The following is a 20,058-nucleotide window of genomic DNA, read 5'->3' on the forward strand; positions in this document are numbered from 1 at the left end:
GTGGTGAGGGGAGCTCTGTGGACGCTGTCAAATGGGGCAACTGTTGTCACCCCAAGGACGTGGCCAGGAGGAAGTGGAAGTTTAACAGGTGCCTAATTATAAGTCCCGCTGGCCACCCTGTGCTACTCTCGGGACCGGGAAGAGCTTGGGTGAGGGCTGGGTAATGCCTGGGTAGGCCATTCTGTCACCCTGCTAATTAGGGTGCCTGGGACTCCTCCCCAAGGCGGGGACCAGGCCCCCTCCCTCCCATTGAAATAACTCCGGCTGCTTCGCAGCCAGGCACTCATTGCACCTTCCTGCCACCCCGGGCAGTGTCTGGGCCCTCGACTCCCCTCCCTCCACCCACCCAACACACCCACCACCACCAGCCCACGGGATACCCAGCCCCGACGGAGGAAACACCAAGCCTAGAGCCATGGGAGTTCGAGGAGCCTTCCACCTTCTACTCGTGTGTCTGAGCCCAGGTATGGGGCTGGGCAGTGGGCAGGCATGCCCACCAGCATGAGGCCAGGTGGGCAGGGAAAGGTGCAGCTAGGACTTACGGAGGAGACTGCAAGATGGTTTGAAGGTCCTGGTGGGCACTGCCCAGTCAGTCGTATCTGGCTGAAATCTGGGTTTGGATATTGTCAAGGGGGTCTTTCCCCAGGAAAGCTGGAACTGGAAGTTTTGGGACTGTGTGTGTATCTCTGTGGTGTCGCAGAGCCCTGGGGAGCCTGCATAGGGCACAGGTGTCCCAAGGGCTTGCACCGGAACCAGGGGGATAGGACTTACTTGGAGTTACCTGTGGGTGCTGGAGGTGGGGCAGGAGAGTGTCAGGTGAGCGGTGGGCCAGGACTGGAGTGTTGGGGAGCAGTGTGGGAAGAATCAGCTTTCATCTCTGTGTGGGAGGGCCTCTGTTGAGGCCACAGCCGCTTGGGGAGTTGCTGCTTGCCTTCAAAGGGTCAGAGGCAGGGCTGGGGTGTGTCCGAGTGGTTTGAGACCCCTGCGCTTCCTGGGCCCCGTGAATTCCAGGGTAAGACCCTCTTTCAGGATGATCACCCTGCTGTGGCTCTCAGGATGGGGGTGGGAGGACAGCATTCAGGTGTTCTGGCTGCCTGCCCAGCTTTCGGGCATGTCCCAGCAAGGGTCATCACTGGAAACGTCTTTGTGCTCTTCCTAGGGTCTGGATTTGGGAGAAAAAGAGGTGTGAGGGTGGCATGCGTGAGGGGGCACCTCCACTTCTGTGTGAACATGTACTTCTGGCAGAATGCATGCCACACCTCCGGGAGAGCAGGGAGGTTGAATCCACTCAGCGAGCTGCGGCTGTGCCCTGGGGGGCCTGGGCAATCCTGTGTTGCGTGTATTTGTGCACCACTGCTCTCCCATGGAGCTACTTTCCCCCCCCCCCGCTTCCTTCTCTTCCCTCCGACATTGCCAGAAGGAGGATTCAGAGTTATAGAAGCAGCTTGAAAATTCAGAAAGGATTTACAGGTGAGGGCAGGCACAAATACTGAGCTAACAGCAATACAAAGTGGCTAGCCCCTAGCACTGTAGGAAGATAATGAGCTACTACTGTCCTCTTTTTGGGGGGTGGGATGCAGGGCTGTTGAGACTCCTGCTACTCGTCTGTGTCCCTACCCAGCTTTCTCTTCCACCCCACCTTCCTTCCCTCTCTCACTCGCTGGAACAACAAGCTCCCCTGTCCTACAGCAAGAGGAATCAAAGGGAGATACCAAGAACTACTTCCCAGGGAGAGGGAGGGGATGCAGAAAGGCTGGAATCCTTGCGAGGAGGTTGAGAAAGCTTCTAAGGAGACTGAAAAGCTAAGGCGAGGCTCCATGGCTGGGAAAGGCAGGGTGGGGGTATTTTTTTTCCCAAGCATCCTTTCTTCCCAACTCCCTTCCCTCAATACTTACTTACCCTCCTTCCCAGCTGGTCATACGGTGTGGGAAGAGAGAAAACTGCCACTGTGGGTTGAGCTGGCGGCTCTTCCCCAGGGAGGTGTCTCTGCTCTCCGCTGAGTACTGGCACATCTCTCACCGGCTTCATGCCGCCCCAGGAGCTGGCAGGTGGCAGCAGGATCCTTATCTCAGAAATGAGCTAGTATTCTCTTGGCCTAGGGCTGGAGGAGGCAGCATTACCAGGTCCCGTTAGGGCCCCAGCAGCCAGCCGGCGTGATCTGGGTAACCCTGAAGTCTAGCTGGGTTAGGGCATGGCCTATGGCCCAGCCATGGTGTAGAGGCAGTGTTGGGAGAGTCGAAAGCACTTCTGTTGGCTTTCCTACAGCCAGGCTAAGCCTGCCAAGCAGGGCTTCCTGAGATGTGTCTAGTCTTGAATGAACGCACATGAGACCACATGAGCGTGTAGGGGGTGTGTCTCCTGGATTAGTGTTTTAAAGCTTGTGTGCAATTGTGCGTCTCTGTTTTGGAAGGGGGAGGGGTGTTGCATGGATATATACTTCATTAAGTAACTGGGGTCCATGTGTTGATTCTTTTTGCCTATGTAGTTGTGTGTGAGATGAATATGGTCCCAGCCAGAATGATTTCTGGGGGCTGGGATTCCAAAGGATGTGGAGGTGCAGAATGCAGGTGGAGGGGAAACTGGCTGGGTAGGGGTCTGAGGAACTTGGAGAGGCAGTGAGCTAAGGGCTGGGGTGGGGCAATGGGTCCATCCCCTCTCTTATCCCTCTCTAGGTCCAACCGGTTGGGGCTAGCACCAGTCTGGGGCTTCAGGGGAGGGAGGGAGAGCTTGGGCCGGAGCATCCGGATCCTGGCTCCACACGCTGGCTGCCTGCCTCTGACTCAGTGGGAATGCGCGTGTGGGAGCGGCTGCACCTGAGCAGCACAATCCCACGGAGGGAGGGAAACACAGTCCATAACGCCATGCATGTCACGCTATGCTCACACAGTCTTGCAGAGACACATGTCACACACGAGCAGCCAGGTTTCTGGCCATGGGTACTACCACTTAAAGCCCTGGCACATCCAGGCAGACACATCACTTACCACCTGATGTATACACCAGCCACGGCCTTACAACAACTACAGACACACTCTTTCTTCTCTCAGTCTGGAAGGGGAGCCTAGAAGCCACTGTACCTCACTGCTTGCTTCTAGACAGCAGAGCCTCACTAAGCCCAGCCATGTAGGTGCCAGGCAGGTTGCTTTTAACCACTCAGACGTTTTAATCAGAGCATTTAACAGCTCTGTGTGCCCCACATGCCTTCACACGTACACATCATTCCTGTAAGTGTGTAAGCAGTACTTACCTTGTCATGGTGCATGCTTCCCTTGCAGTACACATAAGCACACAATGTACACACGTGTACCTATTCCATGAATGTACACAATCCTGTATACATGCAAGCCTAACAATACATATTTACATGCAATGCATATATCCACACAAACAGCATTCTGTCTGGGAATATACATACAAGTGCATACACAGACACTGCCACATGATCATACATGCAACACAAGGATGCAGGACACGCCTTGATCACTTCATGCACATATGCAGAATATACACGAAGAGCAGCCCATGCTCCTTATGGAAGCCCCACGGAGCCCTGGATGAGCAGCTGACTCAGTGCTGATGGCAGAGGCTGAAGCTGATGGCTCAGCCCCAGCTCTGCTCCTCTCACTCCACCTGCCTTGCCCTTCCCTTAGCACTGCTGTCTGCTGTGAGGATCAATGGGGATGGCCAGGAGGTCCTGTACCTAGCGGAAGGTGATAACGTGAGGCTGGGCTGCCCTTACATCTTGGACCCCGAGGACTATGGTCCCAATGGTTTGGACATTGAGTGGATGCAGGTCAACTCAGATCCTTCTCACCGGGAGAATGTGGTGAGTGTTGGACACAGGATTCTCCTTACTCTACACCTGCAGCTATCTCTCTTCTCCAGGGGCATGCAAAATAAGAACATGACCTTAAACTTCCCCCCAGGCTTCTCAGGCAATGGGGCAACAGAGGGGAAAGCTCTGCAGTGTTGAATCCAGCTGGCCAGCCAGTTTGATTCCTCCCACCCCTCAGTCCAGGCAGGATGGGGTCTGGTCCTTACCCTCAAGAAGTTCTCATCTTGAAGTCATACTCCCCAAAAGCTTGATTTTACCCCTTCTATGAGCCACAAGTGCATCAAGCTTTACTCCCTTTTGCAGCTGAGAAAAGTTTTGGAAGAAAAATTCAATGAATTGTCCAAATGGTCAATCCAACATGGCTCTCCTTCTGCTTGGTTCAGTCCCTGTTTCCCTGTTTTCTTCACAGTTCCTGAGTTACCAGGACAAGAGGATCAACCATGGAAACCTTCCCCACCTGCAACAGAGGGTCCGCTTTGCAGCCTCAGACCCCAGCCAGTATGATGCCTCCATCAACCTCATGAACCTGCAGGTGTCTGACACAGCCACCTATGAGTGCCGGGTGAAGAAGACCACCATGGCTACCCGGAAGGTCATTGTGACTGTCCAAGGTAGGGCCAGATTCTTCTGGGCTGCCCTCCCAAAGGCTTCTTGGATGAGGGTGGCTTGGCTCCTGGGAACCTTGGCTCTGCCTCTTGACTGACCCTGGGCTTACAACTGCCTGTTTCTTTGCAGCACGTCCTGCAGTGCCCATGTGCTGGACTGAGGGCCACATGTCCAAAGGCAATGATGTGGTTTTGAAGTGCTTTGCCAATGGAGGCTCCCAGCCCCTCTCCTACAAGTGGGCCAAGATCAGTGGACACACTCATCCCTACCGAGCCGGGTCTTACCACTCCCAGCACAGCTTCCACTCCGAGCTCTCCTACCAGGAATCCTTCCACAGCTCCATCAATCAAGGTCAGGGGAACTGGAGAGGACAGACTAGGGATAAGTGGGAAGATCAGAACCTCTGGGACCCTCTGGAGCTTCTCCGGGCTGTCATTGCCATGTGGTTACACTTGGAATCCTTGTGGGAGACTCCTCCTTTGGGCCTGGCCCAAACGAAGAGAAGACGAAAGAGGGGAGTCAGCCAAAAACAGAAGAGTTAATTTAGAAACAGCATGTTCTGAAGCAAAGACTGAACCTCTGGCTGGGACATTGACCAACAGTAGCCTCAGACAAGTGGCTTCCTCTCTCCTGATTTCTTTATATGTGAAGGGGGAATATTAACATTTACCTTTCTAGGGCATGGGAGAATTCAATGGAAAGAGGCATAAACTGAGTTAACAGTCACAGGCCAAGAATGACAAGCTGGAAGGGCCCTTCCAGCTCCATGGTTTTAGAGACCATGGCTCAGAGAAGGAGGCTTTGCTTTAGGGCCACAGTGGGGTTTGCAGGTGTCTGCCCTCCTGAGTGACAGAGGGGCCCTTCCGTCTCTCTGTGCTTCAGGCAGAGGAGGAGACAGGAGATGGACCTATGGATGTCCTCTGTTCTTCCAGAATGGGTGTCCATCCCCCACCCCATTCCCAGGGTTGAAGCTGGGGTGGAACCTCTCATCAAACCCTGCTAATGTACCCTCCATTTCAGGCCTGAACAATGGGGACCTGGTATTGAAGGACATCTCCAGAGAGGACAATGGGCTGTATCAGTGCACAGTGGCCAACCATGTGGGCTACAGCGTCTGTGTGGTGGAAGTGAAGGTCTCAGGTAAGTGCAAGTGGCCTTGAGACCCCGGACTAGGAGGGCTGGACTGGAAGTGCCCTGGTGGGGAGGGGGATGGTTGGGTTGGGTTACCTTACCACTCCAGACCTTCTGCACTGGGTAGACCTTCTTAGGGCAGAAGGACCCTGGGCCACCATCTCTCTCCCCAGACCCTGCCCTGATGGTCCTCCCTTCTTCCCACAGACTCTCAGCGTGTGGGCATGATCATCGGCGCCGTGCTAGGCTCCCTGCTCATGCTGGCCTGCCTGGCCGTGGGCATCTGGGGGCTCATCTGTTGCTGCTGCGGGGGCGCCGGGGCTGGAGTCTCCCGTGGTGCCTTCGGCTACGGCAACGGCGGCGGGGTCGGCGGAGGGGCCTGCGGCGACTTGGCTAGTGAAATCAGGTAAAACCTGATGCATGCTGCATGCTGCATGCTGCGGAGGGCCAGGGAGCCGGCGCCCTGCCCTCCTCACCCCTGCCTGTCACCTGCGGCTGGGACCCCCACCCTAATCCTGCCCGCCATCGCCACGGAGTGCTGGGACCTCAGCATGTCGACCTGCCACCCACCGCATGGCTTTCTCTCTCTTCCCCACACCTCTGCGGCCTTGCCCTCCACTCCCCTCTTGGTCTGTGCACCCACCTGTCTGTCTGGTCTAGACTGTAAGCTCCAGGAGAGCAGGGTTCGTGTTTTTCTTCCTCCCTCCCCACTTTGCCCCTGTATCGCGCCGGTGAGAACACTGACATAATTATTTAAGAAGTTAATAAGGATAGTGTTAGAAACTGACATTAGAAACAAACTAGAAATAAAAATAGAGAAAGACTAGCAGTGCTAATGATTGCAATGCCTTGGGGTGCCAGGGAAAGTCGGAGAAGGCTGAAGGACAGGGATGAGGTGAGCGCGCTCTCGTGTGTGCGCAAGGTCAGGGTTGGATAGGAAAGAAAGGGAAAGCGCGGTAGCACTTCTACAAGAAGTCAGGGAGGGATGGAGCGCACCAGGACCGGGCTGCTCCCCCTGGGTTGTCAGGACATGCCCTGCATGGAGGACAGGATCACAGGTGGCAGGAAGAGGGCTGAGAGAAGAGAGTAGGTCGGGACCCAGGGAGAGAGGCTAGGGGCAGAGGGCGGGAGGCGCGGGAGACGATACGTTGCCACGAGCTTCCAGCTCTGCCCAGGCTGTGACCACGCTGCGCCGCGCCGCGGAGGAGCCCGCTCACCCGCCCGCCTGTTGTTTTCCACAGAGAGGACGCCTTGGCGCCCGGGTGCAAGGCCAGCGGGCGCGGCAGCCGCGTCACCCACCTCCTGGGGTACCCGACGCAGAACGTCAGCCGCTCCGTGCGCCGCAAGTACGCGCCTACACCCTGCGGCGGCCCCGAGGACGTGGCCCTGGCGCCCCGCACCGTCGCTGCCGCCTGCGAAGCGGGCCCCTCCCCGGTCTACGTCAAGGTCAAGAGCGCCGAGCCTGACGCCTGCGCCCAGGCGCCGCTGCCTTGCAAGGACGGTCTTTTGGTGTGAACTCACGCGCCGCGCCTCTCCGGGCTGCGTCCCGGCCGGGAGGAGGGTGCGGGGCTCCCTGCCCGCAGCTGGGGACACACGCGGGAAGGTGTCGACAGGGCTTGTCCCAGGCCGTCCGGCGGTTGGGGGCTGAAGACATTACATTTTCTTCGGGAAATTCGTAGGAAGGCAGAGTCTCCTCCCCTAAAGTGGGAGGTGCCTGCAGAGGGTGGAGGAAGGCTGTCCGGTGCCCACTCTGCACCCTGAGGCCTGAAGCTCGGGGAGAAGGAGGGAGGAGAAAGAAGAGGTAGTGAGTGTCCCCAGCCCGGTGTCCCCAGTCACGGCAGAGGGCTCCGGGGGTTGGGTCGGGGTGGGGGTCTGCATTAAGTTGTTGGCTGTGTGTGAGATGTGAAGTCGGTTTGAGCTCCGAGGCAACCATGTGAGCACAATAAAGAAGCTTTGAGACTGGAGACAGAGGTGGTGGCCGTGCATTCCAGGGAGGTTTGGGCGTGGAGGGCTCACCTGGAGAGTGGGAGAGGTTGCCCCGTTCCTGCAGCAGCCCATGAATCCCTGGGACTCAAATGCTCCCAGCTGCCCCCTTCTCCTCATCTCATCTGCTTAATCCTGACTTCTCTGTCTCTCCCAGGCCTGTGTTCCCCTCTGCACACAACCAGGTAGGGTTTGGAAGGCAGACTCTCCCAGACCTTCCAGCCCAGCCCTCCCTTTGGTGGAAAGGGGGTTAGCATGTACTGAGCACCCACTGAATGCTTGTTACCTTTTGGGATGTTGTCTTTATTCCTTAGTTAGGTTGCATTTATTCCCATAGCACAGAGAAAGAGAGTGAGGTTGAGAGGAAGTGGGTGTCTGGACCAAGGCAGAAAAGCTAATCGTTCAGGATCTGACCTAGGCATGCTTACCTCCAGGACATCTGTCTGCTTGTCTGATACTTGGAATCCTACGGCATTCCTGACCAAGGCTGTTCCACCCTCTTCCTCAGTGCCTCTGGTGGCTGTGCATGATTTCCTAGTGCACTGTCAACATTCAGGAGAATATGTCATCGCTTGCACCTGCTTTTGGTCCGTCCCCAAATAGCTTTTGTCCCTTGGCTCAAGTTCTCTTGGGAAGTTGAAGGCATCCCCTCTGCACTCCACCACGAGGTTGTACTTCTTCAGGGTGACTGTGGCAGACACACAGCAGGACAAATCATTTGTACATGCGTGTTGTCTAGGGCTAAGAGCCTTGAGAATAGCATAGTGTTCCAAGCTCACTTAGTTCTACTACCTCTGCCCAACCACCTGCTGTAGAGATGTGTTTACACACAGAGAGTGACAGAGAGGGAAGTCTTTGCTCCCCAGATCCTGAAAGCCACTAGAGCTTGTCTGGGCCCAAGTCAGGAGCTTCTGTGTCTCTTGTGTGAGTAGCAAGGACTCAAGCATTTGAACCATCCTCCATGGCTTTTCCTAGGCCATTAGTGGGGTCTTGGATTGAAAGTGGAGCAGTCAGCATGTGAACCGGAGCTCATATGGAATGCTGGCATTATAGGCAACGGCTCTTCTTGCTGTGCCACAATACTGGTCCCTTTGTCTTGTTACTAATTCTTCCGTTGTTAATCTAGGTCACATGGAGTGTGGGGTACTCGTGTACCTCAAAGTATCTTTAGTAAGCCCCATCTGGTTATATGTAACCATGCGACTCCTGAGATGATGGACTGGATGTTTGCAAAGGGGGTGGTGACATTGATTGCTCTGCCTTGGCAGAGCCAGGGAGGAGGAAAGAGAGATATTGGGGAGATAAAGGGAACCAGAGACAGTTGACTTGGGAGGTGGGGTTCTTGGGAATAGGGACAGGAAGAAGGGAGTTAAACACTTGTAGCTGTGTTTGACCACATTTAAGGACACGTACTGGATGACTCCAGAGATTGAGAGTTCCATTTGCAGTGGAGTATTGTGCCTGGTACACTTTGTCTTAAAGCAGAGGACTGCTGAGGGTGACTTGAGGAGGGCACTCCCAGAATGGAGAAGGTCCAGCTCAACCTCCTGCAAGGTGGAAGATGGCTACACAGGTTTTGTGAGACTGTCTTCCTTTGCCAGGAATTGTGGAGTCATGCTCAGACTTAGCTGGTGGAGGGATGGGAACAGTTAAGCTCTGGTTCATTGCAAGAAAAGCTCATGATAAAGCAGCAAGAGAGGTTGCAGAGCATCTCAGGCAGCAAGTTCCTGTTAGGGTGAGTCAACAGTGAAGTCAGGGAAGTTCCTAAATCTAGTGCTGGATGATTAAAGTCATTATTGTACTCACCATCCCCGGGGAGACCAGAGAAGGAAGTTTCTGATATCACGATTGTGTTTAAGGGAACTCTTGAACTTTTTCCTCCACTTCTACATGGAACCTTATTCAGTGTTGGAAGAGAAGACTGAAGGGGGAAATAGTTTGACACTGGCTTTGGGAGAGGGGTGGTTTTGAGGCAAGGAATTCTGGATTTGCAGAATTTTACAGTTTTTGTGATTTCAATACTCCTACAATGGGTGATTTCAAGTTACATCCTGTCACTGACATGGAGTTGGGAGAAGTGTTGGTATACACAACTGTATAATATGCTCATGAAATAGGAGAACTGCATAATTTCAGGAGCTTGGTAACAGTGAAGTATAAGAAAATAAGGAGTGATGAATTATTAATGCTTTATCCCCTTTGCATTCATGCAAATTATTGAGTTTATTGAGTTCATATTTCCTTTTTAATAATGGCTGCATTCAACAGCTGGCTTGCAGACTTTAGACAGACCATGTATGTCTCCAGGCAAGCAGAAATGGGCACACAAGGCTGCCCCAAAAGTGGGACTCAAGGAGAGTCCTGGCTTTTCATAGTCAATCTGCAGTCAGTTATCTTCCTTCTCCTCAGTTTTCCTCCTGGGTCTCTCTTCAGCCTCTGAATTCTGGTTCTTCTGTTTTCTAGTTCCTCTGTGCACCAAGAAATTATTTAGATAATTTATACATTCTTGGTTCTAGGTCATTTGGTGGGCAGCCATCAGAAACCAAGTTTGCCATTCACAGATTTTCTGGGACTTCCTCTCCTAGTCTAGGAATGTGCTCTAGAGAAAGAGCAAGGCCTCCTTGACTCAGTTCTTTTGTTTTCTCCAGATTCTCAGAAGTCATTTCCTAGCCATCATAAGTCCCGAGTTCTTGAGACTATGAGCAGGCTAAGGGCCTAGTGCCTTTTCTTCCATGTGTTTCTCTCAAGCTAACTTACCAAGTGTGCGTGCTTCTGTTACCCTAAGCCCTGGCAGAATGTGGTGACTCTGGGAAGTAGAAGTTCTTATTTCCTACTGGGAAGAAAGGAGCTTTGGGAATTACCCAGTCACGGTCCTTCCAGCATTATGAAACTGTTATATTACTAAGGACATAGGTGGGGACTGCATCAGGATTTTGTCCTCTAAACTTCCTCTGGGAGTTTCCTCATGAATCACATTGGGGCTTGGAGAACCCTGCTGTGGAAGGTACAGCTTCCATCAAACCATCTGACCCCATTTGCTTGGAAGCAAAAGGATTCCATGCAGTTCCTAGTAGACAGGAGAGGAAGGATGTGCTGGAGGGAAGGAGCAGGAAAAGAATGCGGACTTGGTGGGACCTTGGCTGCTTTGCAGATCTGCAAGAGGCTGGGTGTGGTCACTGTGCCTGCTGGTAGGGAGTGGACAAGATGACCTGCCACGCCTCTGTGGTGAGTGCCTGGGCAGATTGGGGCACCAGGAAGGAGGCTAATCCCTGGACGATGGCAGGGAGGGTGAGCAGAACGTGGTGGAGCACACCTACTGAGCTCATTTTCTTGGGGCTGAGTGTCAGGGGAGGCTGAATTCCCATTGGGTTTCCTGATGGGGAAAGAAAGAGGAAAGAAAAAAAAAAGTTCTCGTAATTAATATTTGTGAGCTGGTCATGTCCACATATGAAAGCTTCAGTTTTGACAGACTTGGGTTTTACAGTCATTTTTAAAATGTTCCCAAGACTCGCTTGTTCCTACTTTCCTTCCTCCCTCCCTCTTTCCTTCCTTCCCTCGTTCCTTGATTCATTTTATTTACTTGAAAGGATGGGTTATAGAGCAAGAAATCGATCTTCCATTCACACTGGTTCACTCCCCAAATAACCTAAACTGCTATGACTGGAGCAGTCCAAAGCCAGGAGCCAAGAACTCCATCCTGGTCTCCCACATGGGTGGCCCTGACATGAATGCTTGGGTCATCTTCTGCTGCCTTCTCAGGCACATTAGCAAGGAGCTGGAACTACTGGGACTTGAAGTGATGCTCATACGGGTTTCTGGCATCCCAGGCAACAGTATAACCTATTGTGTCATGGGGCTGGTCTCAAAAGCCTCAGTGTCTTCATATAACAGTAATAGGGCTTGTTAGCCAACCTCGAACATGGTTGGTCTCCAACCTTCCACATGATCTTAATCGGTAATTTCTTCTTCCACAACAGAGCAGTCTTAGAGGCCTAGGTCTGACCACATAGAGGAGGGGTGGAGGCCGAAGCAATGGGATGCTCACAGGGAGGCGGATGGCACAGCAAGAGTGAAGCTTTGGGACTGGAACTGGAGGCAGTTCACTGTTTGGGGGAAGAGGAACAGAGATCAGGAAACCACCAACAAGGAAGTGGAACTTGCCTGAGACTCCTGCGTCCATATGTGAGGGCTCATACTGGTGTGTCGGCCACAGTGGCACTAATCAGCACCAGAAGCACCTGAAAACCAGGCAGCACAGGGTCCCAGAGCTGGCACAGAGTCCTAGAGCTGGCACAGGGTCCCAAAGTTGGCACAGGGTCCCAGAGCTGGCACAGGGTCCCAGAGTGCTCAGGGCCACCTACCTGGGCCAGGTTTGCCCTGCCTTCCTGTGTCCTTTCCTGTCCACCTGCTCTCAGCTCCTGGTGCACAGAGCCCCTCTGCTGCCCTCTGGACTCAGCACTTCTGTGGGGTCCTCTGTGTCACTAAGCTGGATGTCCCCCCCCCCCCCCCAACCAGCTTGAAAGAGGAGGCTTCCTGGTAGGCGGTGCATGCATTTTGTTTAACTCTTTGGGAAAAGCAACTCATTCTTGGATTTGGACTCCTTCAGCTCACTCTAGGCCCCTCTTCCTAATCTACAGCCTGCCTGGGGAGGGTCCTCTTATCAGACGCTCCCTGGGGGGCTCCTCCTGCCTGGGTGCCTCCTGTGGCATTGTTGTCCTCCCCTGCTGTGACTCTCCCACTTCCAGTTCTAGTCCTAGCCTCCACCTCTCCTCAGCCCCTTTGATAATGCTTGCGTGTGAATCTCCCTGCCTCTGTGCTCTTTCCCCACCTGCCTTGGTTATTCAGAAGGGCAGCCTGGCCTTGCCCTGTCCTACTGTTTTTGTGCTTCTCCCACTCCCAGACAAGGAGAAGTGGTGTTTATTATCCTTGACCCATCTTGGGATTATCCTGTTACTCACCAGGCTCCATCCTACTAGACTTCCCTGCCTTGTCTCCTTCTTATTATCTTCTCGCCTGAGATCTCAAGCTCACTATCTGAGCTCACCCTTCCTAAAATTAGTGTGACAGATACAGTTTGAATTAGAGACATATCCCCTAGTGTGGGGTAGTAACAATGGCCAATGCTTGCAATTTTGATGTGTTGTGAAAGCCACTCATGTCCCCTCCAGTCCTCTTAAAGGTGCATGTGGAAATTGCCCTTGACTGACATGGGGATGGTTTTGCCTGTGACCTGGGTCTCCCAGGGCCAAGGCAGTGGACCTTGGCATAGTGCCCTTGTGCCTTTACTGACATGCCCTGTTGGAAGCTCTTCCCTGCACCGCACCATGGGCCTCTCATTCATAGTTTCTTAAAGATCTGAAGAAAGGTGTGCCTGTGAACACTGCTACTAGCGGGGGCAGTGGTTTCTTCGTCAGGAGCCCAAGCTGCTGTCACAGGACTGCTCCTGTTGGGGGAAATTGGACTCTTCCTTCCAGCGAGCATCAGCCTTCCAGGAGTGCAACACCTAGGGTGCGAAGGGAACCATCCCCTAGTGGCATGGCCCCACAAGCTCCTGTCCACCTGAACTCCCCAATGACAATCATTGAATTTACATCCCCAGGCCACCTCTTGTGAGATACTTAGCAGGCATCTAAAACTCAGCATGCTCCAAGCATGACCTCATTTGTCAGCTGCTCTGTCGCTGGTGAACCACTTTCCTCCTTTCTCTTTCTCCCCACATCCAGCCAACCCATGAGTTTTGCCCTCAGAGCAGATCTGCATTCCATCCTGCCCTCCTGTTCCCTCCCAGCTCCCAGCCACCCCAGCTCTTTCCTGGTTACAGCCACAGAGCCCTTGACTGACCTTCCTCCTTTTTTTCTTCCCATCTATAGCTCGTTCTCAGCAGAGTACCCAATGGGACAGATCATTTGCCTTTCAATTCCCTGACATGGCTTCCCACCATCAAGGTCTTTACCCTGGAGCCCAGGTTTTTTATGTCACCTGTCTGAGCTGTCACTCTGTTCTGAGTCTTTCCACGCAAGCAACACTGGCTCCTAACTGCTTCTTGACCATCATGGGGTTTTGGTTTGACTCTGCTTAACTCTCCCAATGGCTGAATCCTTGCCTCCTTTGAATCTTTACACAACTTCCTCTTTTTCAGTAAGATATGCTCCATATAACCTGCATCCTGCCCCCTGCTTTCAACCCACAGCACACATCTGCCCTTGCCTGCCTGGTAATTGATTTGCAGTGATTATTGCTATTTGGCATCATTGCATAGCTCATTAATCCTTGGCCTGAAGTTCTGGCATCCCATATGGGTGCCAGTTCTAATTCTGGCTGCTCCACTTCCATTCTAGCCCCCTGCTAATGGCCTGGGAAAGCAGTGGAGGATGGTCCAAATCCTTGGTATCCTGTATCCCCATGAAAGACCTAGCAGAAGATCCAGGCATCTGGCTTCAAATCAACCCAGCTGGGACCATTGCAGCCATGTGGGGAGTGAACCAGAAGATGAAAGATATTTTTTTTTATCTCTCTCTCTGTAATTCTGCCTTTCAAATAAAAACAAACTTAGCTTTCAAATTAGTAAATAAATATGGTTTCAGAGCATGGAGAGGATGGGGGAGGCAGACCGATGACTGCAGGAGGAGTTAACCTCAGCCCTAGGACCCCTAAGGGATGAGAAGCTTGTGAGGGGCAGCCCATCTCCTCGTGGGGAAGGGGCTGAGAATGTCCTTAGAGAGTGGGAGGGCCATGCGAGCACCATCAGCTGATTATGTTTCCTGGAAGGGGGAGATCTAGCATTGGACTCTCCCAAGCAGAGTCTTCTGGCTTCCTCAGTGAGGAGACACCTGAAGAAGAGTCTCCACTTGCATGCCCTTTGCCTTCCTCACTAACCACTGAGCTACCAGTGTTCTTGGGTGACACTCTCATTGTGTTTGAGTGGTGGGATTGGGATATTTTAAAAAAAATATTTATTTATTTTTATTATTACAAAATCAGATATACAGAGAGGAGGAGAGACAGAGAGGAAGATCTTCCGTCTGATGATTCAATCCCCAAGTGAGCGCAACGGCTGGTGCTGTTCCGATCCGAAGCCAGGACCCAGGAACTTCTTCTGGGTATCCCACGTGTGTGCAGAGTCCCAAGGCTTTGGGCCATACTTGACTGCTTTCCCAGGCCACAAGGAGGGAGCTGGATGGGGAGTGGAGCTGCTGGGATTAGAACCGGCGCCCATATGGGATCCCGGCGCATTCTAGGCGAGGACTTTAGCCACTAGGCCATGCTGCCGGGCCTGGGATTGGGATATTAAACCTGATTCTTCTAGGAGCAAATGGTACCCTCTTCTCAGCCCCACCAGGGGTAGGGGGACATCATTCAGCTCTTGTGGCGACATAGAAGAATGATGCACTTGATTGTTGACTCAGCTTCCTACAAAGCTGGGAGAGTGCATGTCATGAGATCACTAATGGGGAGAGGCTTCTGGGAGGAGGCGAGCCTGGGATTTGGCTGTGAGGTGTTGGATGGCTGAGCGAGGTAGCTAAAGGAGTCTATTACAAGCTGAGAGGCAGCAGGGAGGAACCTGGATACAAGGACAGAGTGCTTGAGCTAGGTCAGGTTCAGGGAGCAGAGTGTGTCTGGCATGCGGGGTGTGAGTGGGGCCTGCTGATGGCTGGCACCTTCATGTGAAGGTCTTTCAGGGCTGGGGCTGGGTAAGTAAGGCGTGTGTGCCAACTGGTGTGTACCCCATCACAGGGCAAGAGGACTTCCTTCTCTGTGATCCAAGCAGAGGCTCTTATTCCTTCCCTGCTGGTCCTTTGATGAGGCCCTCTCAGAGCTCCAGTTTTCTTTCCATCTTCCCCACCTACACAGAGGACAAGGACCCTGACTGACTCAGTCCTTTGGGAATGAAACCTGGATCTGACATGGAGGCATTCCTGGTCCCCTGAGGCAGAGAGATGCCATGGTACCAGGCTGTTTCTGTGTATCTGAAGCCAGCTGGTTGGGAGAGCTTGGCCTCTATGCAGCTGGACCCTGTCCTTGCTGTTTAGAGAGGCCCCTCTTGGGGGACACTGGGGTACACTCCCTGTGGGACTCTGCGACAGAAGTACACAGGGGCTGGGGTAAGGCCAGTCCCTTGTGGCTATGGAGGCAGTTCCAGCTCTCTCCACCATAATGACCTCAGCTCCTAGGTATTTCAGAACTTTCCAGAGCTTCGTGGACAGGATCCAGGGGCAGAGAAGCTGGCCAGGATGCCATGGGTCCAGCATAGCTGCAGTTGAGGGTCCTGTGGGAGGCCTTGTTGGCATAAAGACGACTCAAAGCCCCTCCACCCAGGGGTTCATGTTGAACAAGCCCCACAAACTCAGGAAAATAAAAGCCTACCTCCTGAAAGGTGTGTTCCTGTTGTTCTGAGTGGGATGGAGTCAGGCAGGGCTGAGGAAGGGATGGCTTTTCTATCTCAAGTCAACTTACATCCGAATGATGGAACTGTATCACATGAAATTACCTATATGTGAGCTTTTTTTTTTCCAATAAGATTTATTTATTTTCACTGGAAACACAGATTTACAGAGAAGAGAGAAGAAAGATCTTCTATCTGCTGGTTTACTTTCCAGTGGGCACAACGGCTAGAGTGGAGCCTATTTGAGGCCAGGAACTGGGAGCTTCTTTCAGGTCTCCCAAGTGGGAGCAGGGTCCCAAGGCTTTGGGCCATTCTCTGTTGCTTTCTTAGGCCACAGGCAGGGAGCTGGATGGGAAGTGGAGCAGCTGTGATGTGAACCTGCACCCATACAAGATCCCAGCACTTGCAAAGGGAGAATTAGCTAATTGAACCATCGCATTTGGGCCCTATGTGACCATTTTTTAATTTACAAAATGACAATTTTCTCATGATTCAATCTTATTGTTCAGTCTCTAAATGTTTGTTTTCTAGCCTTCTGCTCCCTGATGAAGAAAATGTTTACATTCTTTTTTAAAGATTTTATTTATTTGAAAGGCAGAATTACAGGGAAAGAGGAAGAGAGAGAAAGAAGGAGAAAGAGCTTTCATTTGCTGGTTCACTCCCCAAATGGCCATAATGGCCTGGGTGGGGCCAGATTGAAGCGAGGAGCCAGAAGCAGGATGCAAGGGCCCAAGCACTTTGAACATCTGCTGCTGCTTTCCAGGCATATTCGCAGGGAGCTGGATCAGTAGTGGAGCAGATAGATGGTGCCTATATGGGTTGCAGGTACTGCAGGTGTCAGCTTAGCATGCACAACGCCAGCCCCAGAAAGTATCTCACTCTTAATTTCACCATTAAATATGTTCTTCTTTCTATACTTACAGTTTTGATTAGTGGTACCCCTCTAGTTACTAGTTACCTATGTCAGATACCCATTGTTTTTCTGTTAAACAAAAGTACACAATCCCCTCTCTTCCAACTTTTGAACAGTGTTGAACCCATCCACTTCTATCCCTCTGCTCCCTTCTTCCTTCCAAACTGCCATTACTTCTTGGTAGGGTTGCCACGGCTGGTTCATCTCCCCACTTTCTCTCTACAGCCCTTCCATTCATTCCCTATTCCCTATTTTCCTTCCAGGGAGGCCGCCATTGTGGCTCACACCCGCTTGATAGCGGACAGAGCATGGAAATGGAATTTCTGCACCCCGCCCTTCCTACATCCCCTCCCACCATTCAAGTTCATTGAAGGCACCAAAAATGTACCCCGATCCTCCTTCTGCATCATTCACAACCGACAGCTTGGAAATTACTTGGGAGGTTCTGCACACCTGGCCCCTCCTGCTTTCTATAGGTTAGTTAACTGTAACTTTGGGCTCTGGTAACTCCCTTCTTGCCTGAAGCCTTCTTTGTACTGTGTGGCTCTCAGTCTGATTGGAGGATGAGAGCTTAAAACCCCCTGATTTTTGCCACTGGATGCAGTATCTTCTGGAGTGTAGCGGGAGCTGCTGTCACCAGGCTTGGGAAATAAAGACTCCTCCTAACATCCTACACTTGTGATCTCTCTCGCACCCCACAACAGGCAGTGTGATCTTTTAAAAGTGTTATTGCCCTTGTTAGAGCTCTTCAGTGGCCTTTCACATTTACAATTAAAACCTTTATTAACTATTTATTTTTTTAAAAGTTAGTGTTATACAAAGAGAGGAAGATACAAAGAAAGATCTTGAATCCACTGGTTCACTCCCTCAATAGCCCCAGTGGCTAGGGCTGGGGCCAGGTGAAAGCCAGCCTGGATTTCCATTCAAGTCTCCCAGATGGATGACAGGAGCCCAAGTAGTCGGGCCATCCTGTGCTGTTTTCCTGGGCCATTAGTAGGAAGTTGGTTTGGAAGTGAAGCAGCCAAAACTTGACCCAGCACCCATGTGGGATACTGGGGACTGCAGGCAATGGCTTAACTCACTCAGCCATGATGCTGGTCCATGTAACTTTTTTTTTTTAGTTTTAGTTTTCGTGAGGCTGTAATTAAGTATTTTATGTTTTAGCAACTCCACGTGATCCTTCCTTTGCTGTCATCTATTCCCAGGGGAGTCTTGCTCAGACTGTGGCCTGCAGTACTGTCTCTCAAGGCAGGATCTTTCCAGAAGGGCTTTTATATGGGCCTCATTCCACAGCATGGCAGGTTGGTCCGTGGGACCTTCTCCTGCAGGAATGCTGCTTGCTCTGAGAAGATGAGCAAAGCGAATGAGTGTTGGATGCAGATGGCACAGTTCTCCAGGAGATCAGGGGTCTGTTGTTCTAGGTTTGATTCCAGATCCTTGCCACTTTTGTGTTCTTTCTGAGTTGGTTGCGGATGGTGATTCACTGCTAGCTGTGGGGAAGAGATCTTAAGCTCAGGGGTGGCATGGGAATTAGTCCAGAAAATGTCCAGGGGAGGGAGCCTCATCAAGCTAACAAGTTACTAACGTGTATTCTAGTCTTGTTTTGACAAATGACCTTCACAATGATCTGCAAGGCCAGGTTCAGACTCATACATCTGTTTTGGATTCTGGGCTTTCTCCACACAACAGTTGTATAGCAAGGGCTAACTTCCTACCCCAGGTGTAAGGCTAGACCCATCATCTTCTTCTCAACAGCTCTGTTCTGCACTGCACAGGGCCTTGGGCCCACGTGTGTGGACCCCTTAGATTTCATCCATGCTTATCTCCAGGCCTGCCCTGTAGTTATCCTCAGACATGGGACTGTACATATGTGTGAGTAGGTTCACCTGTGGCAAGAGAAGCTCCTGCATTCTTTCTGGGCAGGAAATTCCAGGCCCTGGGTTTCTAGAGTCTGGTCTAGAAAGAGGAGAGTGAGCTCCAGGCAGATATCTCCTTGCTCCTGGATCGAAAAGGAGGAGAGCCAGACAGGCCTTCCACAGAGCACAGGCTGGGGCAGCTGCTTTTGTGTCTTGGTGGAGAGGTGACGCTGTGTTCACAGCCTCCTGGGCGTCACTGGGCAGGCGTGGAGCTGCAACAATACCTCTTGCTGTGCTCCGGGCAGCCTGCAGATCATGACCTCTCCTCTAGTCGCTGCCTGGATTTGGCTGAGGTGCCTCTGGCCTTTGGTATAGAATCTCGTCTTAGGTGACAGTGTGAATGCGAGCCCCACCTCCTCACCAGGTACACTGAGAGCTCAGCCCCACACAGCACTTTTTCTTGGAGTGGTCAGGCCTGTGGCTTGTGCTGCCGCTGTGTTTGGCTTTTCCGTTATGCTGAGGCATCTCTGTCCATGGGAATCTATGTTCAGTGCTCAGGGGGGATCTGAGGCTCTGGGCTGGTGTGGGGATTGGTTAAGGGACTTCCTGAGGATTCTAGGTTGAATAGTCATTGGCAAGGGACAAGAGGGATTCCAGCGTGTCTCTGAGCAGGGAAGAGAGAGGTGTAGGTTACCAGTAGATTTGGCTATTTCGTAGGGTGAGGTGAGGTTGTGTCCAGTCCCTGGGCCTGCTGAGCAGTGCCACAGAAAGTGCAACAGAGCTCTGAGCTCCTGCAGCTAAAGTGACCGAAGGTGGATGTATGGCCAGCATGTCAACCAGCAGACAGGCAGGCAGAACTGAAACCTCATTGTTTTAAAACCCTCTTAGAGACTGCGTTTGACTTATTTTCCACGGCTTTGGAAGATTTCAGAACAGCCTCAGCCAGGAGGTGGAGGGTTGAGGGCCAGCAGGGCAGGTAGGAGGGCTAAGCAGGTCGACATAACAGTCTAGGCATCCCAGCCAGGACGCCCCGACCCAGGAGGATGGCACCAGCCCAAGCACTTGTGAGCACTTGTGGGCTGTCCTTTATCTGTAGAAGACAAGTTATCAGGTACACAGTGAAACCAAATCCTGGTGCAGCTCTGGAAGGCCTGCCCAGGAAGCTGCTAGGTCACAATGTAGTCAGTGTGTGTAAGTGAAGCTTTGTTTTCAAGCAGAGTCTCTGTCTCCAGCTATGTTCCCTGGGCCCTTGACTGGCTGCCACTAGAGTCAGGGCTCTCATAAGCCTTTCATCCCACGAGGAGGGTTGTATATCTATTGACCTATTGGCATTATTTATGAACTCATTGCC

General features: G+C 52.2%; 1 protein-coding gene across 1 annotated transcript; it reads left to right on the plus strand.

Annotated features, from left to right (window-relative positions):
• The first annotated feature begins 281 nt into the window (after positions 1–281).
• Positions 282–7,914, plus strand: VSIG8 (V-set and immunoglobulin domain containing 8). The gene is made up of 7 exons (XM_041003204.1): positions 282–464; positions 3,651–3,826; positions 4,245–4,446; positions 4,571–4,792; positions 5,462–5,581; positions 5,780–5,978; positions 6,814–7,914. The coding sequence occupies exons 1-7, from the start codon at positions 416–418 to the stop codon at positions 7,085–7,087; spliced, it is 1,242 nt and encodes a 413-aa protein (XP_040859138.1). The 5' UTR covers positions 282–415; the 3' UTR covers positions 7,088–7,914.
• The last annotated feature ends 12,144 nt before the right edge of the window (positions 7,915–20,058 follow it).

Source organism: Ochotona curzoniae, unplaced genomic scaffold (assembly GCF_017591425.1).
Source record: "Ochotona curzoniae isolate NIBS_2020 unplaced genomic scaffold, NIBS_Ocur_1.0 scaffold_2683, whole genome shotgun sequence".
NCBI lineage: Eukaryota > Metazoa > Chordata > Mammalia > Lagomorpha > Ochotonidae > Ochotona > Ochotona curzoniae.